At 44.8% G+C, this 26,552-nt stretch overlaps 1 protein-coding gene across 1 annotated transcript; it reads right to left on the reverse strand.

The window, feature by feature from the left end:
* Positions 1-5,816: 5,816 nt before the first annotated feature.
* On the reverse strand, positions 5,817-25,861 carry LOC135376200 (uncharacterized). The gene is made up of 3 exons (XM_064608800.1): positions 25,788-25,861; positions 14,075-14,173; positions 5,817-12,119 (listed from the first exon to the last, which is right to left on the reverse strand). The coding sequence occupies exons 2-3, from the start codon at positions 14,127-14,129 to the stop codon at positions 6,349-6,351; spliced, it is 5,826 nt and encodes a 1,941-aa protein (XP_064464870.1). The 5' UTR covers positions 14,130-14,173; positions 25,788-25,861; the 3' UTR covers positions 5,817-6,348.
* Positions 25,862-26,552: the final 691 nt, after the last annotated feature.

Consider the following 26,552-nt stretch of genomic DNA (forward strand, 5'->3'; position numbering starts at 1 on the left):
GCGCTATGGCAGAAGCCTCGCGACACACACGAACCAAAGGTAAAGCTGCGCCATTTCTTAGGCGAGAGCGGGGCCTTGGTAAGTGCCTGACCTCCACGTCTTCCTATTGGCAGGCATCCAGGAGGCGGAGCCTCCCTCGCTCTTGGTCAGCAAACACAAGGATAGTCGAGGGAACTCTGCATGGACGGCCCTCTTGGGAAAGAGAAACCACGTGACACAATCGGTCCAATTGCGGACACCTAACGGCGGCTCCGGCACGGGAAAGGAATGCGATACTCTGTACCCCTATTTAGTGACTCTATCCCCATCTTGCCATCCGGGACCGGAAGGAGGAGTTGCGAGTGTGCGAGGGAGAAAACGATCCTCTGCGCATGCGCATATCCTCCGTGAGTGCGTGATCACGTTCGCGAACGGGGGACCAGTGTTGTTGATCTCTATCGGCTAGACTCGCATTGAACGCCTGTGAAGGCGATCACGATGGCTGCCTAATCACGATTTCACGCGATGCGGATCGCGAGTCAGTGCATTTAGGGTATTAGGCAGAGCAATGGGCAACGAGAATTAGAAGAAAATACGCAAGGAAGCTTTTCAATTGATTTCGTCCACTAGGTAACCTCCGTTTGCGCTATTTTAACCCAGTTTCACCAATGTCTAATCACACCTGAACCGAGATCAACGTTCCCTTGACTTTAATTAAACGTTTAGCTATGCTTCACGAGAGGGAGTTATTGTTACTGAAACATTCATCACGGAACCAACTAACGTTTACAAAAAAGAACTCAGCGATAAGTTCAAGTTTTAACAACGCTTCATCTCGGTTCAAGGGTAAGCAGCGTTGCTGAGAGCGGACCTCTCTAGTACAAGGTAATACTACTAATAATAATAATTCTTATTAGTAGTATGATTATTGTAGTAGTATCAGTTGTAGTATTGTTGTTGTGTCATACGTACTCTAGAAGTTCCGATGTCTGGCTCTAGGTCAGAATCGCCGGTATTCGAGCAATGCATCCCAGACTTACCCTCGTTATGTGTTTGCTCCGTGACTTCCTTGAGCAGCGCCTCTCTTTTCGCTAGGAGAGCAGGAATCACTGCTTCACTGGTCTAATCGGTAGATATGCGTCAAGTATGGGCGCGTTGCTATAAGGAACCTCGCGTCTTCACCAAGGGATTCAGATAATGCAAATAGTGTATATAATCGCAACCATTTGTTTCTTCCGTCGAATTTCGCCTGATATGTGTACACACGAATGGCTGCTAGATTGTACATATTTTTTAGCATATTTTTACATACTTATAACGCTTGTTTGCACGCACAGCATATAGGCTGTTACTGTGTTAGACAAAAGAAGTGTAATCTGGGTAGTTACTTGTGTAATTAGATAATTACGTTAATAAAATATTCTGAAAAAGTAGTGTCCATTTTGTTCCAACAACCTGTAGTTGTATAGTTGCAATATATTTTTATTTATTTCCGCGTTAGCGCCGCGAAGCAACTGTGGCTATGAGCAGCGTACAGATGTGGATAGATGGAGAGAGGACATCAGGAAGGAGTTGGGGGTTAGTATGTGTCCTGGGCCGACTTCAGGGGGAACTGGGCCGACATTCGTCTGGAAAGTCTTCGGAAAACGCAGGGAGGGCATCAGGTAGCACAGCCGGTGAGGGGGTTCGAACCCGTGTCACGTCCCAGTCTGGACGTGGAAAGTGATCATCTTAACCCTCTGTGCCACGGGAGCTTACTGCAATATATTGATCTGTATATATTTTGAGGGAGTAACTTACAACCACGACGATGAACCATTGAAGAGGTTAGCCAGCTGTAGGACTCGAACTCACATCTTCTGGATTACCGAGTGGGTTCGAGTCCCACAGCTGGCTATCCTCTGAAGTGGCTTCCATCTTTCTCGTTAATTTCTTAGGCAATTTGAGACTTTGTATCTCTTTGTCCTCTCTGTGTCGTTCCAGACTTAGAACAGTTCTTTCACGTTAGAACCACAATTAAGTGAGAAGGTCTTATCACTCGACCAGCCTCAGACGTCCTTTTGTCGTTCTTTAGACGGTTGTTACTGCGCAAACTACCTTTTGTTGTTTTGAAGGAGTATGTTGGCACTCAACCGGTTTAAGCTTACTCGAGAAAACACAAAGAGAAAATACAAGTGCTTATCACAAAAGCGCATAAGGCATGCACTGGCAATTAGGACGATCCACACTACGAGTGCTACAATAAACATTTATTTTGAGAGTTGTTTTTACCCGGACCTCGTTCCAATTATACTGTATGTAACTGAAACAGAAATAAGTGACTTTCTTTATTTATTTATTTATGTACTTTAAAGACCTCAACAGCGTATTACATAACGGAGTGATGAGTAGCACATAGGAGAAAGTACAATAGAAACACGCAACAAAAGTATTACAAAAAACAAATAAATAAATAAGAAATATCGAGCTGACAAGGAAAGAAGATCAGATGCACCATGTGAGGAGCATGATATATGAATCATAAGCCCTGCATTTGAGGAGAGCGGCCTTAAAACCAGCAGTGTCGCGTTTACGACCAACATGTTCAGGCTGAAGATTCCAATCACTAGTTGTTTTACGAAAGAATGATAGTAGAAACAACAACAACAACAATAAATGAAGAAATTATGATGACATGGGATGTTTCCCCGTGGTAGCCACAGGACCCTACCACACTTCACAGTGGTTAATATGAGAGGATGAATTATGGTGAGATTGAAGAGACGACAGGTCGGAGTTCTGTTTAGAGCTCTTCGAGGAGTCCAGTGGCTTGCATGAAAGCAAAAAGGGAGCGAAGAGCCCGGCACTGATGCGCAGGGGAGCTCCATGGGCCAAGTACTTTGGACAGGCTGAATGGTCTATGGTCGAGGAGTTCAAGTTGGCGTCGAAGTACCCGGCGTTCACACGTGTACCGCTCACAGTCCTCGATGATGTGGGGGATCGTAGCTGGGGTGCGGCAAGCTAGGCACAGCGCCGTGTTACTGTAACCCAGCTTAACACGGAACACAGGGGTGAAGGCGACGTTGAGTCGTAGACGCCGCAGGACTGTCGTAAAGCTGCGATGGAAGCCACCTGGCATCCTAAATGATAATGACGGGTCCACTGCATGGAGGAGCGACCATTGAGTGATGTCATGCAGCCATTGCTGGCGGGCCAAGGGTGACACCAACGCAGACAAGTAGGAGCGTCTATCCCCGTTGGAGAGGATAATGGGCACGGCTCTGGAGATACGGTGGGCCGCAGCAGCCGCTAAACCTGCCTCTTCGTTGCCCTGAATGCCGGTGTGGCCGGGGATCCACTGTAGGGTCACCCGGTGTCCCTGTTCGCCGAGAACCTTGAGTGCCGTCAGGATACTAACAACCACCGGGGCAAACGAGCCGCGGATGCCCATGGTTCCTACACATTGCAGGGCTGATTTTGAGTCAGCGCGTATCACCCAGGAACGGGGAGGGTATTTGGAGACAGACTTTAGAGATAACAAGATGGCATACAGCTCCGCAGAGGTCGACGAAGTGCGATGTGACAGGCGGAACCTACATGATAGTGACTCCTCCGGTATGACAAAGGCAGCGGAGGAGCCATCCGACGTAGACGAACCATCTGTGAACACAGCCGTGCGGCCTCTGTACTTTGTATCCATCATTTCCAAAGTAGACTGCTTGAGAACCGAAACGGGGATCTGGCTCTTCGGCCCCAGGAGGCCAGGGATGTGTGTCGAGAGAGATGGGCTCGGCAGTGTCCATGGTGCCACTGAAGGGGCGGTCGGGGCAACAGTGAAGCCAGGGAGGTTTCCAGATGTTACTGTAACACATAGCGAGAGTTTACTGTTCTTCCGTCTACGTAGCTTTTGAACCAGAGGATGACGCCGGTGGTGAGTGAGCAACCGTAGGTAGTGTCGGATGGTTTCTCTTCGGCGGAGGACATCGATGGGTATTTCCCCGGCGTCGGCGATCACCATCCGTGTCTCAGCGCTGCGCGGGACACCAAGGCACGTCCGCAGGCTGCGTGCCAGTGTACACCGAAGCTTGTGTTCAGACGTGGCTGATATACCGTGCAATACGGGCAAGCTGCATAGCAGGGAGCCGCGAACCAGAGTTTTGTGGAGCACAAGAAGATCCCGCTCAGTGCAGCCCCAGCGCACGCCGGCAAAGTGGCGAATCACATTCCCCCAGCGCTGAGCCTTTGAGTAGAAAGGAAGTGATATTACAATGGAAAAGCTTAAACATGTTAAAAATTAAAGACATGTGGTTGGTGGTCCGGACGAGATGAAATGTAATAGCAGGGACTAGGAGACGATCGCGAGTGTTGTGATACATTTTATGGAAGAGACGCAGCCTGGTATCAACCGTCTTGACGAGAGAACATCAACGTCAAGGTTTTTCTTTATACGCGAAGCACTCGCGTCTCTGGAATAGCTATAGACGTAATGAAGCACATTTTGAACTGACTCTGATGCTTGAATGAAATACTCTTGATGGGGATCCCATATGGCCGATGCGAATTCAAGTTTGGGCAGCACGAATGCACGGTATGAAGGCAGTTTTACGTGATGTGGTGCAAACACCACGTGCCTTCGAAGGTTTAATTTGGTAACCCCATTTGGTAACACCATAATTGGTCACATATCGGTCCAAGATTGGCAGCCAATATAAGTTACGTTGTTCCAATATATAGGCCGTGCAACAAAGGTCTGGTAATCCGCCAATGAAACTGCCAATATTGGTCCAATGTCGACAGCCCGTGGTGAGCCAATGTAGAATACGAATGCCCTGTAGCTATAGTAACTGCCACTCCGGTCTAGTTTTAATTGGTTTGAATGGCAGCACGACAACAGGAAGGCATCACAGTACAATGCATTTTTTTTTCTCTTTCGTCTTTTTTCTTATATTTACCTGGGTAGGTACTGAAACACTGCCATGGGTAGCATGGTGGTGAGCTAGTAGGATCTCACTCTGTCTGTCATTCGAGTAGTCCTACAAAACTACCCACCACTGAGGATGTATCGACCAAAAAAGTAAGAAATAGTTGTGCCACAATACTTCGCGGGAGTGAAATTTTAGCAATACTATTCCGGTTTTCCCTTACACATCACAAGATTTCGGAATATGAAAATATAACCATTGGCTGAAAGCTGGCAACATTGGCACTTTGGTTTGATGGCAGGCTAATGTAAAGCCATCGTTCACAAAGTAATTCCAGAAAGTAATTTTATGGGCAACATTGCTTCGAAACTCGTTTTCTAATCGTTTTCTAACCTGACGCGCCTTATTTGTTCACATTTGTGAACTTGCGGTTGAGCCAAGATAACATCACTTATTGCTCTTCATTGGCTTGAGTGGCTCTCCTTAGGGTCAATGAAGCCGGGAAATGCCAATATTGTGTGCTGCTCGGGTAGTAAGAATCCGCAAAAGTACCTGTAATAACAACTAAAGCACACATCCCGAGCTTTCACAATCCGGCCATAACTATAACTTGTGTCCCCTCGAAACATGTGTCCGTGTCTGCTATGAGACCCTAGGACATGTCCTGCGCTGTGTGCGAGCCGCTAATTCTGCATCTCGCTCGTGATGATGATGAACACAAGAACCGCCCTTGTTCGAAATATGGGCGTCTCTCCTTCTGGGACACTTCCCTTCGTATTTCTTTACTGGATTTTCTTCTCTTCTGCATCTCTTGATGACATCTAACTGGACACATTATTTCAAAAACAACTGCGTGTAATCATTTAATCGCACACACACACACACAAATCCAATTTGTGACGTGTATTTTTTTATCATTCGTGGTTCCCTAATTGATTCTTAATGTTCTGTGTGTCTGTAACTACACTGTAATCTGTAATCATAACTGGCAAAGCAATTTGGAACTAAAAAGATATAACACTGACCAACTTTTTTTTAAGAGCGTGATGCTCAATCGCAGTATTACAGTTATATATCCACTAAAGGTGAGATGCACCATATAAATATAATCACACGCAGCACGTATCCTAATAGTGCGGTATGTATAACGTAGCTAACCATATAACAAGCACATTAGGAACACACTTTTTTTACACATTTTCGGATCACCTTATGGATCTACTACAGAACCGTACTTTTTAACAAGGTGAACAAGAATAAGAAAAAACCCGTTAGCCTCGGCAAACAGAAAAGTGATTTTGTATTTCATTTTTGACTCTGGCTGAATATTTCTGCTTTCTCGGATGAAGGCAAGCAACTGCTGTTGATGCCTCTCTTAAAACTGCGATATCATCTGCAGAGCTCATGTCCACTGACAACTCGGTGCCACTTGGTGCTTAACCACAACCGTTGCTAACAATCGTGAGCATCATGAATGAAAGTCACTCAAGCGAGTCCACTTCTGAAGGAAGCTAACCAATTCGAGATCCTGTCTGCTTTGGAGGACTCCTTGTAATAGTTTCTTGCCTCCATCGTCCTTAGAAGAAATATTTGTATGAGGAAGCAAGAGAGAAATATACCTTAGGTTTCGTGATAGCGCAGTGCCATTTGGATGCAGCATTGAATCACTCTCTTGATAAAACAGTCGAATGAGTTTGAGTGTTTCACGAAAACACACATCTACTGCCCTGACATTTGAGTGGAGAACCATATGTTTGAGGCAAGGCGTAGTGCTCATATTCATATAGCCCACATAAAATGACTGCGGGCAAAGCGTCAATAAACTCGCAGCGTCATAATCACAATAATATGGCAATAATGTCACCAACCCTTCTCTTATATAATCTTTAGCACACATTAGCGTTGGTGATTCGCTTATGCTATCAGGACAGTTATTAAGAAAGTGCGGGATGAGGCATCTCAGAACATTCATTTCACTTCTTTCGGCGGAAGAAGCGCAGCACGTGGAACCGTACTCATCGCACATATTAGGGAAGGAGTGGGGAAGAAGGAAGTTCACGATATCAACGGCATCACTTTCACAGGCCAAGTGAAGAGGTGACCTTCCAACCACGTCACGGGAACTCATTCTAGAGCGGAGTAATAATAATTTCACAACATCCAGGTGTCCATTTGAGGCGCACACATGCATGGGCGTTTCTCGACGCACATTGATCACGTCCACTGATGTATAAAAAGGAATGAGAAGCTTCACCACATTTGTGTGTCCATTCGACGCACTCAAGTGCAATGCAGTGTTCTCCTTTTCATCTGTAAAGCACACGGAATAATGTGAGAGATGAAGTTCCACGGCTTCGGCATTACCTTCCCGTGCTTCTATTAGCAGCTTCATACTGCCCTCGTCGTCGACCATTTCGGCGTTGACATCGTCAATGTGGGGATCATCGGTGTTATTCATGTGCGACCATCCCCGATATAAGGTAACAGTGTCATCATTTCCTACGCTATATTTTACATAATCCTCCATATGCAGATTTAAATGCGGCAGTAATAGCTTCATGTAATTAATGTAATTTACTTCTTTTATCTTACTTGGCTTATTCTTGGCGATATCATGTAGCAGTTTTCTGCCACAACAATCACCAGCGATGACATCTAAATGGAGGAAGAGAAGTTTCAGACACGAAATTTCTTCTTGGAAATCCTCGTTCAGAGACACAGACATAGACACATACGCATAGCTTCTGCTGATCCTCTGTGCATGCCTAGGGTCACTGTGTCGCAAATAAGGCCATAGAGTTTGCATCACTTTCCTTCCACCACCTACCGCCCAAATGTACAACGGTGATGAGCCGAACGTTTCAGGTGAGTTCACGAGCGAGTGTGGGATGAGACACCTCACAACGTTTAAATCCAAACTCTTCTCATATTCCCAACTTCTCCAAGCGACGTCTAAGCACGTTTCTCCTTCGTAGGTAAGCATGTGCGCATTTGTGTGAGGTAGAAGAAACGTCACAGCTTTAAGGGAAAGAGAGTAAGAAGCCACGTGAAGCGTTGTGTCTAATCTGATGTGATGTGCGTCATCTATCCGAGTGCGAAGGAGTAACAACTTCATGGCCTCCAAATCATCTTTCTTTGCACGTATATCCATCGGAGTTCGTTGACGATAATCGAAAACATTCACTGAGGGATAACGACGGAGAAGTAGCTTCACAATCTCTGCATCTCCACTCAAGTGCAAAGGAGTTTTAAAGTGTCCATTCCTTCTATTGTTAATGGATAAATGTGCGAGATAAAACTGTGTTGTCTCCAGATTTCCTTCTTTCGCACTAATGTGCAACATTGTGTTTCCATCATAATCAAGAATTCCCATATCGCAGTAAGGAAGGAGCATTTTGCAAACAGTCTCGGACTTTGCGTAAAAAGGGACAGTTCTATTGATACTGTCTGTAAAACTATCAAGGTTTCCAATTACCGAAGACTCTACAGAACATGTCAAGCTTCGTTCCTTGCGTGATTCTAATTGGTCCATGATGTCTGTGTCTAGTTCTCCTGTACTCTCTCTCGGGGACACATAGCTCAGATACACGTCTAAAACGCCTCGTAGGTCGTGTATCACAGCCGTCAATATTGCTCGTTTAAGAAAATGTCTCTTTTTCTCCAAGGTTTCACATGTGCGTAGATTTTCGGTAGAATGTTTCACTGCTTCCTCACTGCATCGAGCGCATAATACGTCGAGTCTGTCTCTCACAGCTGAAGTCTCAGTTCGCAGATAGTTCCTCCAAAGAGTCACAGTCTGGAAATATCTCACAACAGACGCTTCCCACAGATCTTTCATCCACTCTGCGCCCCATGGGGAAAAGAGTTCTACGTACTCGAATGGTGACATTTGAAACAAATCATCCCTGATTAGTTCATCATCCATTGGAAGCCTCTTCAATGCCGTTTCATCAGCATGCAGGGCAGCTACGTGTAATGGCGTCCTTTTGAGCTCATCCACCTTCAACATATCATCTCTTTGGATAACATGTTGCTCAAAATATGAAGCGTCGTTGTTGATCACGGCAGAGTGAAGTGGATAGGACTCCGACGCCAGTCCATCGAACAACATCATTACACCCTCGTAGTCTTTTTTACCATACAATCCGACAACATTTTCCCTAAACCTGGATTTTTTTCTTCCTTTTACCCTTTCCAACAGGTAGTGAGCTGCGAAAAATTCGGCGAAAGTCTTATGAACGAACACGGGAATTCCTGCGTCGTTAATTCTATTCACAAAACCTTCTTTGAAAGAATCAACTCCGGTGATGAAACGTCCTTCGGGATCTAACTGCTCTAATTCGTCTTCATTCAATAAGGTTTCCAATATATCCCGAGGAAATATACACTTCATTGCCAGGAGACCATGGTTTACGTAGAATGGAGACTTCGCGTCATGGTTGTCGCCTCGCACAGTACTACGGGAGATGTCTTCCTTCACCTTTTCTTTTCGGTGCACAAGGTGCTTGTACTCGACAAACATCTTGTACATGTGTACAGTGTATATACTGCTCCCACCGGAAATGTCAACAATTTTGAGCAACGAAGAGTAATCGTCCGACTTGGTAATTTCCCCGCTCTCCATCTGAGCCATCATACGAAGTAGGAGAGGGGTTTCCAGGATTGTCTTGTTTTTCTCGTTCAATGACGTGTACAGTTGTTGGAACTTCTGCGAAAGGGCATCATTCCTGGCAGCTTCTCTTTGGCCCCTATATTTTGTGAGGAAATCATTCTGGTTTTCATCAGAAAAAGGAACGAGATCATATGACACCGTGTGCAAGGCATCTTGTACATGGGGTTTAAGCACAGTGCGAGTAAGAAGGTACACCTTGTAAACTTTTTTGTTAGCTAGAAACAGTATAAGGCCCAGCACACACTTGCGACATTCCTCGTTGACTTCATCGAAGCCATCCAACATGACGACGACCTCGAAAGGGCTACCACTCTTCAAGCTTTCCTCGAACAAAGCGCACTCCAGATCATTTTTTTGTACTTGGCACAGATCCGCTAGATATTCGAGACTAGGCAGCGCCGTTTTAACTAATGCCATTCTCTGAGGAAGGTCGATGTAGAGCACCCACCGCTTCTTGTCTTGGGTTTTTAACTGTGTACACAACCGAGATGCCAACACACTCTTTCCCATACCAGGTGCACCAGAGACTATGACAACCTTCTCGTTTACGTTCAACAACTCCTCCTCAGTGTAACAGTCACTTCCTGTCATTCGAAGATGACTGAGACGACCATTTGATTTTGTCCACAAGAGTCTCTTACGAGGTTCCTCGAACTTTAGCAGGTGCACTACTTTGTTTCGGAAATGAACATTTTCCAGGAGAGCTTCGTAGTCACGTGGCTCTTGGAGGAGTACGAATTTCTCGAACTTGGTTAATTCCTCCTTGGCTTTTGCCTCACAACCGCGAGGTAGAAGTGTTGCGACCTGATTGTGTGGACAGCCCAGAAGTGCGAATGCCTCACTGTCGTCATTTAGATGGCATTCGTTCAACTTAATTTCCACGGCTCTTCTACACTCTCTTTCCACGTAATAGTTCTGAACACGTTCTTCTAGTTCACGAAGAGGAGGTCCCACGTCAATATTCCGCGATTCGCACAACCTTAGGAAAACTGCAGTGTCCACGCACTGTAGGAAGGTGTCTATATTCATGGCTTCTGGAAGCACTGAAACATATTGGCCCTGAAGTTTTACGCGAGAATTTTTGAACACTTCTTTTTTGCAGCTATTCGTGACATGCACAAAGCTTGCTTCGTCGATCCTGTGATCTTTGTGTCTCTTCGCAAAGAATGCATCTGCTTGTACTTGTTTCAGCAAGTATTCTTCGCCAGTGTGTTCCACAAGCAAAATGACTTTTGATCCAGTAGCACAGGATACTTCACTGAGAAGTTTAATCACCTTTCGGATGTCTTCGTTTGGATGGACGGATACTATCACAAATGCACATTTGTAGTCTAGTAACACATCCTGTAGAGTGGAGTCAAATTGGTTCGCTTCGAAAAACAAGTATGGCCTTCCCGTAGATTGCACAGCGTTGTGAACCATTATTTCGAGAAGCCTCAGTTCTGGACCCGTAGTTACGTGAAGTGACCCCTCTTTCCAGACACTCTTCTTTAGTGGTTTCTCGAATTGCACTTTGAGATTGTCAGTTTTGAAAGCTTTGTTCAGTCTAGCGTTTTCCTTTTCTATCTGTGCTGCATCTATGGATGGGATTCCATTCTGAATGTATTCCCGCATGTCCGGGATGACATGTTCCTCGAAAAACTTTCGTAGTTCCGGTACTTCACGTTCGATAATCTTATTTCCATCGTCGCAACCATATTGGGCCAGTATGTGAGGAATCCGTACAATTAGCTCTTGTTCTTCATTACGGGAGACAGCTTGTTGGATAAGAAGATTCAGCTCTTTTTTCCTTCGTTTTATGTCGTTCAGAATGGCTCCGTATTGCTGTTCCCTCTCCATGTCCCCGCAGACATAAGGCTTGCCATCATTATGATACACTAGGCAAAGTGCCATGTGACATAACTCGTGAATGAGCGTCCCGCGGGTTACGGCTTCTTCAGTGCTGGCCCCGACGAAAACTCTCTGTTCGTTGTAGAAAGTGAGACCGAGGTTGTGTCTATCCCAGCATCCCGTAGTCCGCTGAACGCTTTCACTCTTGAAGTCAAATCGTACTTCTAGGTGCGGTGCTGTTGCAGCCACTTTCAGAATAATTCTGTTTAATTCGTCTCTGGAGAGGTGCTCGAACATCTTCTCCAATCGCTCATTGAAGTAATCACATCTGGTGACGCTCCGTGATTTGCTTTTCAGATAGTCGATGTAGGAGTCCACGCATTCTGTGGTGTAATACCGCTGTCGTCGAATTTCAGCGCGTCCAAGAGGTGTGAGATCTTCGTAACACGATGATTCTCCTGTGTCCTTGAGTAGACATTCACGCGAGACTAGCAGACCATGAATGCGGAAAGCTTTCTCTTCAATAGCTTTGTAGCGAGCAGAGACATCTTCATCGGGGTCTAACCACACTTTCAGGGCAGGCACAGCATCCAGGCACTTCAGAACACGGGTCTCATCTCTGTCCGCTATGGCTCGATGCATTTCCTTCCTGACCTCCTTCAATTGTTCTGACCTTTCCATGTGTAAATCAGGTACGGATGCTGAAGCCATTCTTCTTGAGAAGGAACGAGGAACTCCTGAAATTTTGAGGGGAAATCAGAAATGCAAGCACGTTCATCGAAAGTATTCGTCGAACACAAGTTGGCAAGTATGATCGTTACATAGCATGTTAGAGCTTCGTACTGTTGACACTTCAACTGAACGTAAAATGCGTTCCTCGTGTGGACTGCTGCATTGTTTTGGCGTTGGAACGCAAATCAGATTGCTGTGGCATCCAAGAGTGACATAATGGACGAAAGCCGATTCCACGTTGACGGGGATGTGTCCGTAGCACAAGGACCGGACGGCAGATGCATCATCCCTCAATAGGAAATTGCCAATCGCACCTCTCAAAACACCCAGTGGCACCTGTCAGCAAGAATTTCATCATTGTAACCCTCCGACACTTGAACCTAGAAGTGCGGCGTACGTTGCGGAGGAATAAACTATGTTGTCCTGGAGCTATTCAAGTGGTTGCGACCCTCTAACGTCAATAATTCCGTGGGTGTTCCTAAAAACGACATGCTGGTCACAGTAGCCAACCTGTATCGACGACGACTGAGTACGCGTGACCCATTTCTTATGCAGGTGTTCGTCACCACACGTCACGAGGTAGAGGTCTAGTGTAGTTAGCACCTTGATAAGGTTCACATACTGCAGCGTTATCGAAAAGAGGAAAACACACACACGACTGCAGTTTTCGTGTGTGTTTGTGGTTTCCCCTTCGTGATTGTCCCTTGTCTGTGCTGTACAGCAATGGGGTAGAGTATCGCCCGCTGGTGATGTTGTTCTGTGTGGGATATTATGTCAATCTCGCCCTATACGTCAACCAACGGGTCATGGATGGCAATTTATACCCTCCGGAGTTTTTCGCCGGTTCCACCCCTTGCATTCGAGCACGCTTCCGGCTCATCGGACAGCGATCGCGCGACGAACTCTTTGCTATAATGCGTGCCAATGAGTGGGGAGGATCAACCTCGCCGGTGATCAACATGGCAGAAATCACGAAAACGCGTGCTCTCCATTACTTAAGCTACGTTAGGCGCGCTTGTGTTGTCGGTAGACCATTGAATGGTATTATCGAAACGTCATAACCAAAAAGTGGAGCTTCTCAAATTACGCGCGAAACACCAGGTACCTCTCGCTACGAGCACCGCCATGGGACAGGTTTCTCTTCGATATTGCCCTTCCTCTGGGTGCCTCCTGAGTGGAGCACTCCGCACCCTGCTGGTATCGGGGAAACCCCGGTGCAGTTTTATCGAAAATGCTATCAAATTGCGACCAGCTTGGCGGCACAGTCAGCTTAGCTATTCGCAATGTCGCCGGCAATGTCAATTATGTCATCGGCAGAAGGTAAGTTTCAAACGGAAGCTGGTTTCGAATGCGATGCTTCTGAAGCTTTATGAAAACACACACACACTAAGGAATTTTGAGAAATTTTTGTGATGTTTTGCTATTGGAAGGCATATCCTGGTGGGCATCGCGTTAACTTGAGAATTCCGGATCCCTCGCGGGGTCCACCTTTAACCGCTCTCGCTTGTCGTTAACAGTCTCCAGTCCGTATATGACTAGCACCAAATAAACTTATTGGAGATAAATAACGCAAATTACACTAGCCGATCACTACTTTTTTTCTCTTTTTTTGCGCGGGGATGCCGATCCTAGTTCATCCGCTGGTCAATTTAGATGAATTGTTACGTGGATAACAGAGTGCTTGTTTTTTTTGTCGTTGTTGTTCTTCCGAGATAGCTCGAATTCGGTCGGAACTTTCAGCAGGACGCTGGTGGGAGCGAGCTTGGGGACGACTCTCTGACAACATCCGCCACGATAGTGGCTGGAGCACAGTTTTTTCCCAGCTATGGAAACCGGTCTGGATCCCCCGGAGCCAGATTTTCTTCATGCTCTGTTGTGAAAGGGACTACTCGCTCAAGATAGACCAGTGCAACTTGGCTATGGATTGATTGCCATTGGGTTGGTCCGGTAACGTTCTTACCCCGAAAGAATGAGGCGAAAGACATGCCCCTGAGCCGCCTACGCCGCCAGTCCATTTTTCCTTGCAGCCGCCGTCGCCGCCGCTGGGCTCCTCCAATCTCTGCAATGCGGTTAGTTAATGAAATTTGGCATTTCAGAAGAGAATGAAAAAAAAAAAAACATGAATGGCACGTGACATTTAATTGTTGATAGGGTGTCTCAAGTAAGGTGATAAAAAATCGTATTAAAAATATCTCTGTCTGAACATGATGGTGTCAACGCTGTTTGTCTCGAGGGAGATGTTACCACCTCCGAGACCTTTACGTTAAATTTTGTACGCGAAATGTTTTCGGGTTAGTCACGGAATGTTTCCGAGTCACCTTACGCTGTTTTGACAGAAAGAGAAAGCACAGTCCAGATTTATCCGGCGGTATTCCAAGATACGTTTACTACTACACTCTAAGAAAAAAAGGACTACTTTTGCTCCTTTTGGGGACGAAATGCGTTGCCACAAAAAATAGTCCCTTTCGGGAGTACATGCACGCGAGTAAATGAATGTCACAGAGTGTAGACTGCATTTCCCGCGCTGTTGTAAGAGTCCCAAGTACATAATTCGTGTGCATGCATGAAAATACCTTGAAGCAAACCGTCAACAGTGATATACCGAGTGATATAAAATCTTGCGCCATACATAGGGCAAAATTTGCGAACAAAGATGCTCTAACTGTTTCTTACTTTGTGTGCCGGGAAAGTTGCTACGTTGTCTGAGTTATAGAGCCTTATGTCGTTTATTGGCGCATATTTCCGTAGACTGTTGCATTCAGGAGACTATTCGCGAAGTTCAGTGACAATTTGCAGTCCTGGGAGTAAATGTCGGGACTAAATGTCGGGTTAGGGGACTAAAATGGAGAGTAATTGCAGATTAGGGGAGTAGAAGCTGCAATTACTCCCCGTTTTATTCCTTTTTTTTTCTTAGAGTGCACAGTGAACCTAGTCAGGAAAAAAATAGCCGTAATTTCACGTAACCTTAAACTTTAAGTAAATTGTGGGCTCAGACATGAGAGAGAAGCGAGCCTTCCCTTCTTTTCCATGCATCTTGTATAGTAACAGAAGCCTAGTTGCTGCGACGCAAAATTCTGTTAAATAAGATGGAGAAGGAAAAGGGAATGAGCGGGAGGGGAGATAGTTTGCGTTCCTCCAAAGGACGGTACAAAAGTAGAAAAAAGTAATGCGGTAGTAGTAGTAGTAGCAGTGCAGTACAAAAGTAGTACTGTGATAAGTAGTTAGTGTTAGCAGTAGTTGTTAGTTGTATTAATTAGTGAAGCAGCATCCACGAGGACTGCAGCAGCATATTTTGTTATCCTCTATCTTCACTCAAACGAAAGCTGCACAAGTATGGAAGTTTTCCAAGGTTTTCACCGAAGTAACGTGCACAAATAACTACAATAAATGCTCTGCAGCGTACGTTTGAGGCAGCTTAGAGTCATGCGATTTCGTTCCTACTACAGCTCCTCATGCTCTGTTTTACGTCACCTAAAATAATCCACCACCCATTACTATGTCGGTGCTCTATACGGCAGCATTCGACTTGTTCTGGCCATCTTGTAAAGCCCTGTTCAGCGACTTCACGTCGGGGGTCCCCGAAATCCACCATTAAGAATAAACGTTTAAGAAAAAAACATTCCAGAATAATCCGCTTAAAAAATACAAGGTTAAAAATATACCTCCTAAAATAAACCGCTTACTATTCCCGCTTAGACATCACCGTTTAATAATCCACCATTAAAAATAAACTGTTTCAAAATCCCCACACCGACAAGCACGGAGGCGGACTGATTGCAATTTACGAAGGGTTATATCATGTTATGTTGCGCTAGTTTAGTTTCGTTTCGGTTAGTTTGGGATAGTTTAGGCTATAGTTTGGTCCAGTGAGGTTAGGTTAAGCCCCTTGCTTTCAGTTCACCTTAATTTGGGCCATACCACATGACTATAGCAACGGTAGGGTGGATTTGGGGGGATTCTGAAACGATTTATTTTGAACGATATATTCTTAATCGTGGATTCCCTAGGGTTTTTATTTAAAGGGCGATATTTCGGCGATTATTTTTGTGCGTTGATTTTTAAGCGTATATTCTGGGATATATATTTTTAACAGTGGGTACTTACGCGTTTATTTTTGAAAGATTATTTATAATGGTTTCAAACGGGATACACCCCTTCACGTTGCATAGAGTTGGTGAACCCTAGCCTTTATTGATACCTGATAACATTGGTGCCAATACCGTTGTTGGTTGAGCTGTGTGGCAGCGTAAAATATTACGTGTGACGCTTACATATGCTTACCACAAGACAGAAAAAAATATGCACGTGTAGCATATAATGTGTGTATATGTATGTACACGTACACCTTGTGGTAGTGCTAAGAAAAGGCCTATCCGAGATTCCCCGTCATTGCTCCCCCCCTCCCCGGCCCATCAAAGAACAGAAATCCCCCTTCCTCCCCACCAGCTCTCGTGGCATTGTGGTTCGGACGCCAAGACTGGGAGATGACACGGGTTCGAATCCCATCGCCGGCTGTGCAGTCTAATGTTTCCCCCTTTGTTTTCCGAAGATATTTCGGACGAATGTCGGCACAGTTCACCGTGAAGTCGGTCCAGGAGGCACACTAACACGCCCTGTCCCTCACTCCTTCCTGCTGTCCTCTCTCCATCTGTCCACGTCTGTACGCCGCTCGTAGCCACAGTTGCTTCGCGGCGTTAACTCGGAATTTAAATAAACAACACCCCCCTCCCCCCGGTTTACTTTGTCGCGGGGTCTCCCGATCTCACCGCATGATCCGCAGCGGTACCAAATGAACGAAAAGCTGTGCCAAAACGGTACACTGACATTTTATTGGAGCTGCATTCCGAGTGAGTTCTCAGGGACAAAAAGTGTCGCACAACTGGAGAAGTTCGCGGCCATGGAAGCATACTTACGTCTCCATGGTGGTTGGAGTGAGACCTGCTCTCTTGGGTTGGGGGGGGGGAATATTTTCTCGAAACGGGGGGGGGGGGGACGCGGTGTTTTTTGCAAATCAATCTTCAGTCCAGGCTCGATCCTGCACTGTGTCCTGCTGTACTCTGTTCTGAGTGTCGCCCCAGCGAAGAAGCCAAGCTCGCATAACTAGGTCGTCGGAAACGGACGCAATATTTAGTCTTGGGTAAGTTACTTCTAAAAAGTACCTGAGTTGTAGTTATAGTTACTTGCTTGGTCAAGTAACTAGTTACAGTGGCTGAGAGAAAGTAACTTAGTTACATTACAGTTACTTTTTATAAAAATGACCATGAGAGGGCGATGCAATAGTTAAAAACGTACATTTATTTACGTTTACTTAAGTGCGATAAAAGTGTTATTGCACTTAACCAGAAGCTGTACAAGTCAATGTGTGGCTCTCCCACAGGGAAAAATACGACATGTGTACTTACGTAAACAAGGATCGACATTTATTCGAGTAACTAGTTACATTTCGCAGCTACATTCACAGAAATAGTAACTAGTTACAGTTAAAAGCTACTTTTCTGGAAACGTAACTAGTTACTGTAACTACTTAACCCCAAAAGTAACTAGTTACAGTTACGTAGCTTAGTTACGACCCAAGACTGGCAATATTGTCGTGGCTTCTCTCGTCAAGAGCGGATATCCAGTGGTCAAACATGAACGGAATTCTGGAGGTCGTTATCGCCGACACTGAAGCCTCAAACTTGAATATGAATTCAGGGGCGCGAACTGCTCTTCGTCTGCTGTACAAAAGCCATCGGGAAAGAGAACACGTGCTGAATGGATTCAGTATCTTGTCCTACAGCTCTGGAGGAAATACTTCTCAGACTTAACCTTGAGAACCGAGATATGAAAACTAATATGCCTTTTGAAACTAATATAAAGGAGGACTCGAGCTGTGTCACAGGGTTCTGCGCAATATGCCTCGACTGTGCGGTGCGCCATGAAAGCGTGTCATCCGTGTATGACGCGATAAACGCGGGCGCCGTGGCCTTTAGTTGGAGTGAGTGGACCTGACGGTATAGAGTTTGGACCTCGTGCACAAGTGAAATCGGGCGTGGAAGCGAGGATCATGTGAGCATTATCAGCGTGAGGCATCGAGAGCGTGGCGTACCTCGCATGAAAGCGTATTTATGAGAAGCCTCCGGGTCTGATGCCACACGCCTCCTAGTGGCGCAACATGGCGGGCACGGTCAGAGCCATTTATAGAGAGAGTTTGGCCATTAGGAGGAGCCTAACTTAAAGCGCGTCAGGCGACGTCACGGCTGAACGACCTCCCTCGTCGTGCTCCATTGTTATGCGGTCGTCAGCCGGTCGCTGACGCCATATTGATGCTGATCGTTCTTTATAAACCAAGGAGAGAAGGCACGTGCGTATTTCTTGCTTCGAAAGCCTTTCGTCCTTGAACACTTTCAGTTCTGCAACAAAGCCCCCTTGATCGGGATCCGGACATTTCGGTGCACGGACATTCAGGTGCACGGACATTTCGGTGCAAAACGTTGCTGAGGTGTCCCGGAAAAATGGTCTCGGGAATGGTTGTCACGATGTCGACATATCGTAACAAAGGGAAGAGGGCGGCTTGGCATCAAAAGTAGCGTTGTCAAGGAATTCGGTTTACATGGAGAAGAACGTGCTTTATGTATTTTTATGTATTATTATAAATTGAAGACCTGATATGCATGTGTTCGTGGTCTGTCGTGACTTTTAAACTTTTTGGGGAATTTTCCTTTTTAATATTTTGCGCCCCATGTTCTGGTCGGTGCTGTACAGATATTTTATTTCTTTTCTCAAGGGTAGATGAAGAATTGCTGTGTTATTTTGTAGTGAGCATTATTTCGAAAAGTGTATCTTCAAGGCAGGGATACTATGCAATTTGAATTCCATTTGTTGAGGACGTGCCGGTTACATCTTTGGCGGAAGAATTTGATTAGACATCATTCCCCTTGCATTCCTATATAATTTTTCCTCGGGAATGGCCACCCTCTCACCCTCTTCGAGATAATACTCACTGCAAAATGACACAGCAATTCTTCATCTACTCTCGAAAAAAGAAATAAAAAATGAATAATTGTACAGCACCAACTAGAACATGGGGCGCGAAATATTAAAAAAGAAAGTTCCCCAAAAGTTTAAAAGCCACGACAGATCACGATCCCATGCAGATCAGGTCTTAAAACTATAATAGTACACAAAAAATACATAAAGCACGTCCTTCTCTATGTAAACCAAATTCCTTGGCAACACCACTTTTGATTCCAAGCTGCCCTCTTCTGTTCGTTTTATTACGATATTTCGACATCGTGACAGCCATTTCCCGGATCATTTTTCCCGGAACCGACGTTGCAGTGATCCCCCGCTTTGCACCGAAGTGTCCGTGCACCGAAATGTCCTGCACCGAAATGTCCTGCACCGAAATGTTCTAGACCCCCCTTTATCACTTGTGCCAGTGGGTCATAAGCAGGTTATTCCTGCAGAGTACATTCATCGCGACCACGAAGCTGTCGAGCAGCTGGCGGACAGCATCAATATGGGGCGGGCTAAATGGCTGATAAGCGGATTCCGCTCGGATTCAGGCTTTTTGGGCTACGCAACGACGACTCTCATGTCAAAATAAGCTCCTCCCATGAGGCGGCAAAAGATCGAAGAATGGCCAAACTCTCCCTATAAATGGCTCTGGGGACGGAGTGTCGTCTTTTTTTTTTCTTTGTTTCTTTTCTTATTTGGCCGACCGCTTCGCAACCCGCTTGAAACGTGTCGCGACCCACAGTTATAGGGAACCACTAACTTAATATATCTACTAAAATATATCTACTTTCACGGACCACTGCACGATGAGCACTAGCGTGGTGCGGCTGATCACGGACGGTTGCATTCGTTTCTTAGTTCACAGGCATAAGGATGTAAGCCAGGATTTTCTTGTTATATGAATCGCGGCACTTAGCCGTTTCAGTTATTTGCACTTTTGTATTTTAGTTATTATACTATTTGAGCTAAATGCCCACTCCGGCTGTTGTAGCATTGTCCCCTTCCTCGTCCGTGACACGGATGCAAGTGGGACCACATCCTCGACGGAGCGACCGTAGCTGAGGACGCTCTGTCCAGGTAGTGGGTCGGACGCTTCTTTTACCAAGGCAGATTATAGGGCATGTTGCGTAACTATACTAGAGTTTTTCCTGTGATCCAGGTACCATAATTGGTGACTTCGAGCTCGTATAACATCACTGAAGCAATGAAGCAGGTGGGCTGGTGCCGTGTAGTTTATTTATGTCCCTGTGTCTCAGGGTTGATTATGAATGTACTACATACTACTGTAAATTTGGTTCAACAACGAACGTGTTAAGCAACAAACTTTTGTCCGAAATAAATACGATGTGCAGAATACTATTGTTCTCGATCCTGTGCCCTGAGTCCCTTTTATGTACGTATGAAGACGCCGTGCAGTTCAGTGTCTATAGGCACTGTTTTTAACGCTAACTCTTCGCACTCACGAGGTGTTCAACAGCGAATAAAAATAATTCCGTGAAACAAAACTTATTCAAACAATAAGCCCTCTGACGCAAGGAAATACGGCTAGCCCGTCGCGTCTGTGGACTACGAAATGCGGAGCAAATTAGTATCGCTTAAAGCGCGGAGCTGCTTTGAAGACTGGTAGTTGCAACTAGGCAAAAAGGTTCTCAGTCGAAATCAAACTCGAAACTACCTTTCAGACAAATAGGCAATGTCAGAAACAGAAAACAATATATTGTCCTGTTTTGGCTAAATACAGGCACATGAATAGCCAACTAAGTGCGTAGGGGCACTGATGGCCAGTAGTTAACTACATGTAATTAAACTACTAGTTAAACTACGTGACTGTAGCTAAAAAGTAGTTATCAACTACTTGCAGAAATGTAGTGGCAACTACTAGTTAAACTACTATTTCGAGTAGTTGACTACAGTAGTCAGGTTACTGAAGGCACCAACTATTTCCGATTTTGCCGCAAGCTTTACGGCACGTCTGTGCTTCCGACCTTGAGCTACTTGTTTGACAAGAACGAAGGTGCAGAGCAATTGTGCCGTGCATGTGTACTAAATCTGCACTTTTAATGCTTGTCCAGTGAAGCCTCATTTGCTGCGAAATAATTCTGCAACTTAGTTTGTCGCGTAGGCACAGAAAGAATCTCTCCGCAAGCCTTGTATTTGACAATCGTAGCAATATGGCTTGAGTCAAAGCTTGCCATTGCTTGTGACTCGTGTTTAGTTGTCCAAGAACACTACTCGCTCCTTGCAGTAAAGTTTCTCCAGGAGCTGGAGCGCCCTCTACCAGCCACGTGTTAACATTTGGGGAGTAACTTTGGGGTGGCTCTCCTACTTTCCTTCGGTTAGACTTGTCTTGCTACATGGTATCCACTAAAGCAAAGCTTATTACGATCGCTCAGTACAACGCACCTTTATTTAGTGGCTCTAAGTTAGACAATGTTACACTGCGCGTTCGTCATTTTTTGTAATGAAACATGTATCAGACGCGACAAGCTTGCCAGGCAAACCTCACCGAAATTAAGGAGGAGTCGAATACTACTTCCAATTTCTCCCGTGGATTCGATATTTTTACGGTTGCTGTTTCTTTTTATTTATTCATCTATTTATTTTGTTTTATTTTTTGCGGTTTTGTAGTGGGTTCTATTTTTTCTGGTTTCTGATGGATGGGTTTGATGTTCTCTTTTGATACATTCTTCGTGGAATTCGAGCGTGAGGTGAAATTGCGGTGCTACATGGTCATCCTTATAGGAAGGGGCCGTAAAAAATAATATAGTGAGTTTTAGCATACCGTACGCTGTCGCCTTTGCGTAAGGGACAGCATCTTGGTTCTGCGCAATGCGCAAAGCCCTGCTTATGTCTTGTGCGTGCAATGAACCACCAACGCTGTCCCTTATGGGCGCAAAGGCGACAGCGTGCGTTATACTAAAACTCGCTATTAAGTGTGCAGCAAAACACGCGGAAATCCACCCCTCTCATTACAGGGCTTTCTAAATGACAAGCTAAAAAGACCTTACATAATATTAAGGTAAAGGTGTCGTCATATCTACTGTTCAATTACAGGTCTAAAAATTGCTGTGTAGTTCTGAATTTTCGAAATTTCATTTTCGTTTCGAACGTTTCTGCAGAGTGTACTCTTAAATTTGTGCAATGAGCTCTCACAGACATAATTTCGTTGATGTCAGACAGCCACCAGGCCAACGAAACGCCAGCTCCGTATCCGTGGCAATTTTAATGGGAATTTGTTATCACCTGTACCGTATGAGAATAGTTTACGTAAACCCAGTGACCAACGTAGCTGTGACCTACCTCTCCGCGTGTTTTAACTCTGCATATCCACCCCCCCACCCCCCTGCGTAACCATAATACCATAACCGTTCAACCATAACATAACAATTCAACAAACCGACAACTACTGAGATGACGTGCGTGCGGAAATAGAATTTCGCAAATGTCGACTATTTTGTCATGGTTCCAAGCCAGCACACATTGCGACAATGCACTGGGACATCTTCAGCACTAGTCGAGTGATGTGCATTCACGGGTCATTGACCCTTTGACAGCCCTACTTTGTCAAAAACATTGTCCAGGAAGTTCATGGGCCAGAAACCGTATCATAACAATCAACAACAAGTATAGAGCATGAACAGCCGCAACCCAGCCAAATCGCGTAGTCAAAGCAAGCGAGGATACGCACCCTTTACTACCGAACATTTTGCACAGCGCCGGTAGGGGACATACGACGCTGGCTCCACCTGCCTGGTGCAAGGAGCGGACAAGGGATTGGTGTTGATGGACAACGTTAAGTAGTCATAGATGTAGTTAAGCTACATTGCGGTATAGTTAAAATGTTGTTTTAACTATCCCCGGAAGAGTAGTTCAACTACTAGTTATCTACTCAATCGCGAAGTAGTTAGTACTGATAGTTAAACTACTGTAGAAGTAGTTAGTGGCCATCACTGCGTACACTCTTAAAAATGAACTTCACCGCATAGCACGCTCCTAGCCAACCATAATCTCGAATGATATCGTTATCTGCCTTGATTTGTTGAAAACGGGAGGCGTACGCCTTTTTTGTGACACTTATGCTGTTCATAATTGTCACAGAAAAGGCGTACGCCTCCCGTTTTCAGCCAATCAGGGGAGATAACGCGATCATTCGCAATGATGGTTGGCTAGGAGCGTGCTATGCGGTGAAGTTCATTTTTAAGAGTGTAGGAGCACGATCACTTCGGGAATCACACTATAGTCACGTTGACATTGCCTCTATATTCATGAACACGCATAATTGTGATGTTTCGTTTCGTGCTTCATAAGACTGGAAACAAACAGGGAAGGATAACGAACGTATTTTCGTTACCGTTTCCATTTTCGTTACTGCTATATTTTCGTTTCTGTTATCTGTTTCTGATACCAGCTTTTAATTTCGTTTCCGTTACTGTTTCCGGTAACGGAACGGCTGTTACAGAGCTGCGGGAGGACAGACTCTGGCAGCACCCTGTTTTGCCCAAGGTTGCTTCGGTGGTACGCGTACACACTACACGAATAATTTTACGTCGTTGGGATGCGCACATGGTGCACGATTTTTGAAGAAGTATAGGAGCATGTCTTCAGTCACTCTGAGTCCAGCAACCCAAGATGGGCGTAACCTCCATCCAATGTCGCATTCATAGGCGGCAGGGATGGGCAGTATTTAAATACATTGTAATTAAAATACTATTTAAAATATAAATACACGTATTTATATTTTATATTTAAATACAGACTCGAAAAATGTATTTATAATTATATTTAAATACCAATTTTCGGGTATTTATTCTTGTAAATACTTTATAAATACTCTTAAATACAGAATATACTGACTCATATCTTAAAGTCGCCCTGCATTTGACCTTTCGGGAAGAAGGGCGAGTTTGGGGCGCAATTATGCCGGGTTTGCGCTAGCATGCGCATGCGACAAACCATTTTAGATGGCGAGTTTTTCGCTGTTGTTGCGGACAACGGTCGTGACTACCCGATTACATTGTTCTACGAAGAATCTTCGTCAAATTTAATACAAGCATTTGTTCATCGGCACCTGTGGAGATGCTGTTCTCCTTTGCGAATCTGATTGTACCGCCGAACAGAAGATGCCTAAAAGAAGCAGTCTTCGAGAAATTTCTAATATTAAAATCGCCATGATAATCTAACAAATAAATGCTACTCTTTCTCGCTGATTTGTCCTTATGATCATAATTATTTCTATAATTCCAGATGACATCTTCCTCACAGTATTTATGGTAGTAGTTACGGTATTTAAATACAGTATTTATATTTTGTATTTAAATACTCACGTTGAAAACTATTTATGAAGAGTATTTAAATACCCCTGTCAACAAAGTATTTTGTATTTATATTTAAATACTCAAAAAATGTATTTATGCCCATCCCTGAATTAGGCGGACGCTCTCGGTAGTACACAATACTGCCATAGCCACGGTGAAATGAAGAAACTAAAAAATAAAAATAAAAAATCATACGCTGTCATCATATGGTGCAGTAGAGTGCTTGTCACGAGTAGGCAAGCGAGTGATGCACCTTCGATACTGCGCTTTGTTTCCATGCTCTCGTGTAGTATTTAGAGTATTAGAGGGAATGGAGTCGTTCAAATACAAAAATGAAATGAACAGTCGCTGAAATGCCATCGCACAACAGTAATAGCCATTACCCGAATTCAATACCGGTGATAATTTTAATTTTCCGTTTCTGTTTCCGGTAATGGAGGACAGTGGTATCCGTTTCCGTTATCGTTACCATCTCCAATTTCGGTAATATACCGTTTCTGTTTCCGTTACCATTACCGTTACCCTTCCCTGGAAACAAATACAAAAATTGCCGACGAAAATGGCTCGTAATCGAGTTAGAAGTGACAGAGATTATTATAAGGTCATATGCCCTGTGTGGGTAACGCTGCCACGTCGTCAGAAAAGATAAATTTCGAGTGGTCATTCACGTGATGCCTTCGTGGGTTCTTATCGTCTTATCAGTTGTTTTCACCTGCAGGCTACCCAAGGCGAGCATTCCTAGCCAGCAAATGTGAAACTTAGCACTCTATAAAAAACCCTCAGAGGGCAACCTACCGACAGTTGTTCGGATAAAACACCACAAGAAATCGTAAGTGGTGGACCAGTAAGATTGTTCTTTACTGCGAATGCTACACAGTGCATCGGACGATAAGAGGACAATGATGGGCGTACTATATGGATGTTTATGGATAGTAACAGCAATGACGAAGATCGGATTTAGTCGTAAAATATGAACCGAAAAATAAAATAAAACGAACCAATATGTGGGAAATTTTCGGCGCGAAATCGGCGAAAGTGATGATTTAAATTAATCCAAAGAGAAGCAACGTTATGCGTCGGTGATCACTAGGGTACGTAAGTAACGTTCTGGGAAGTAGCATGCGTGACTTATTGTGAGAGTACACCGTAATAATCAGCGGCAGTAAAGAAGTAACACGATCAGCGAAGATAGAAAGATAGAAGAAAAGAATTTGCTCGCTAAAGATACGCCCCCCTACATCGATTAAAAGCAATTTACGAAGACAGTAAGAACAGTATAGAAATCTCATCCAAACACTACAATACTATATGCAACGCAACATTGGTAATACTGAACAATACACGCATTGAGGATCTCACCTCACTTTAGACTTCCACTGATGATCATGTGAAGATATAGAGATCCATCGAACACCTGGCGAAGTCTGGAGCGACGCTTATGGGAAACCTGCCTATGTAGGAGTAGAAGGCCGATAAGGCGTTATCTGCGTTATCATTCACCGCATCTTTGTTTGTCGTACGAGTAACTGTCGCCTCCTTGTGTGAGAATGTGGGTTTAGAATAAAGTTGTGGGTTTACAAGTTTTTCTCGTTCTTTTTGTTTTTTTATTCCATATTAGTGTCTCGAATCAAGTCTGGCTATGAGCGGCGTACAGACGTGAACAGATGGAGAGAGGACAGCAGGAAGGACTGGGGAACAGGGGGGGGGGGGTGAGTATGCGTCCTTGGCCTACTTCACGGGGAACGGTGCTGACATTCGCCTGGAAAGTCTGCCGAAGGAATAAAGTTACACGACTACGTGCAAATATTAAAGGGTCGGGATGCTCTCATATAGATAGTACTCGTCGTATCGCGCTGTATGCCAGAGTAACGACGACAACTATCTATTATTCTACTTACCACACTTAGCGGGACAAAAGCCCTCGAACACACACCCGTGCAAAGTGCAAACATAGCGGTTGTTTCCATTCCCATTCGCGATTCCAGTGAACTACAGGTGGCGGCCCAAAATTCCGAGATAAGCGGTCGAAAGGAGGTCTCCCCGAGCGTCAGCTTGTTTCACTTTCATGAAGAAAAAACAACGACCAGAATAACAACGAGGAGATTGGGGACAATGATAACGTGA

Source organism: Ornithodoros turicata, unplaced genomic scaffold, assembly GCF_037126465.1.
Source record: "Ornithodoros turicata isolate Travis unplaced genomic scaffold, ASM3712646v1 ctg00001055.1, whole genome shotgun sequence".
Classification (NCBI taxonomy): Eukaryota; Metazoa; Arthropoda; class Arachnida; order Ixodida; family Argasidae; genus Ornithodoros; species Ornithodoros turicata.

What these genes read in the sequence shown, in the direction of transcription:
- LOC135376200 (XM_064608800.1), bottom strand. Translation starts at nt 14,129, where the DNA reads ATGGACTGGCGGCGTAGGCGGCTCAGGGGCATGTCTTTCGCCTCATTC. An exon ending in TTTCGCCTCATTCTTTCGGG is followed by an intron (nt 12,120 to 14,074) that starts GTAAGAACGTTA and finishes TCAAAATTTCAG; the next exon opens with GAGTTCCTCGTTCCTTCTCA.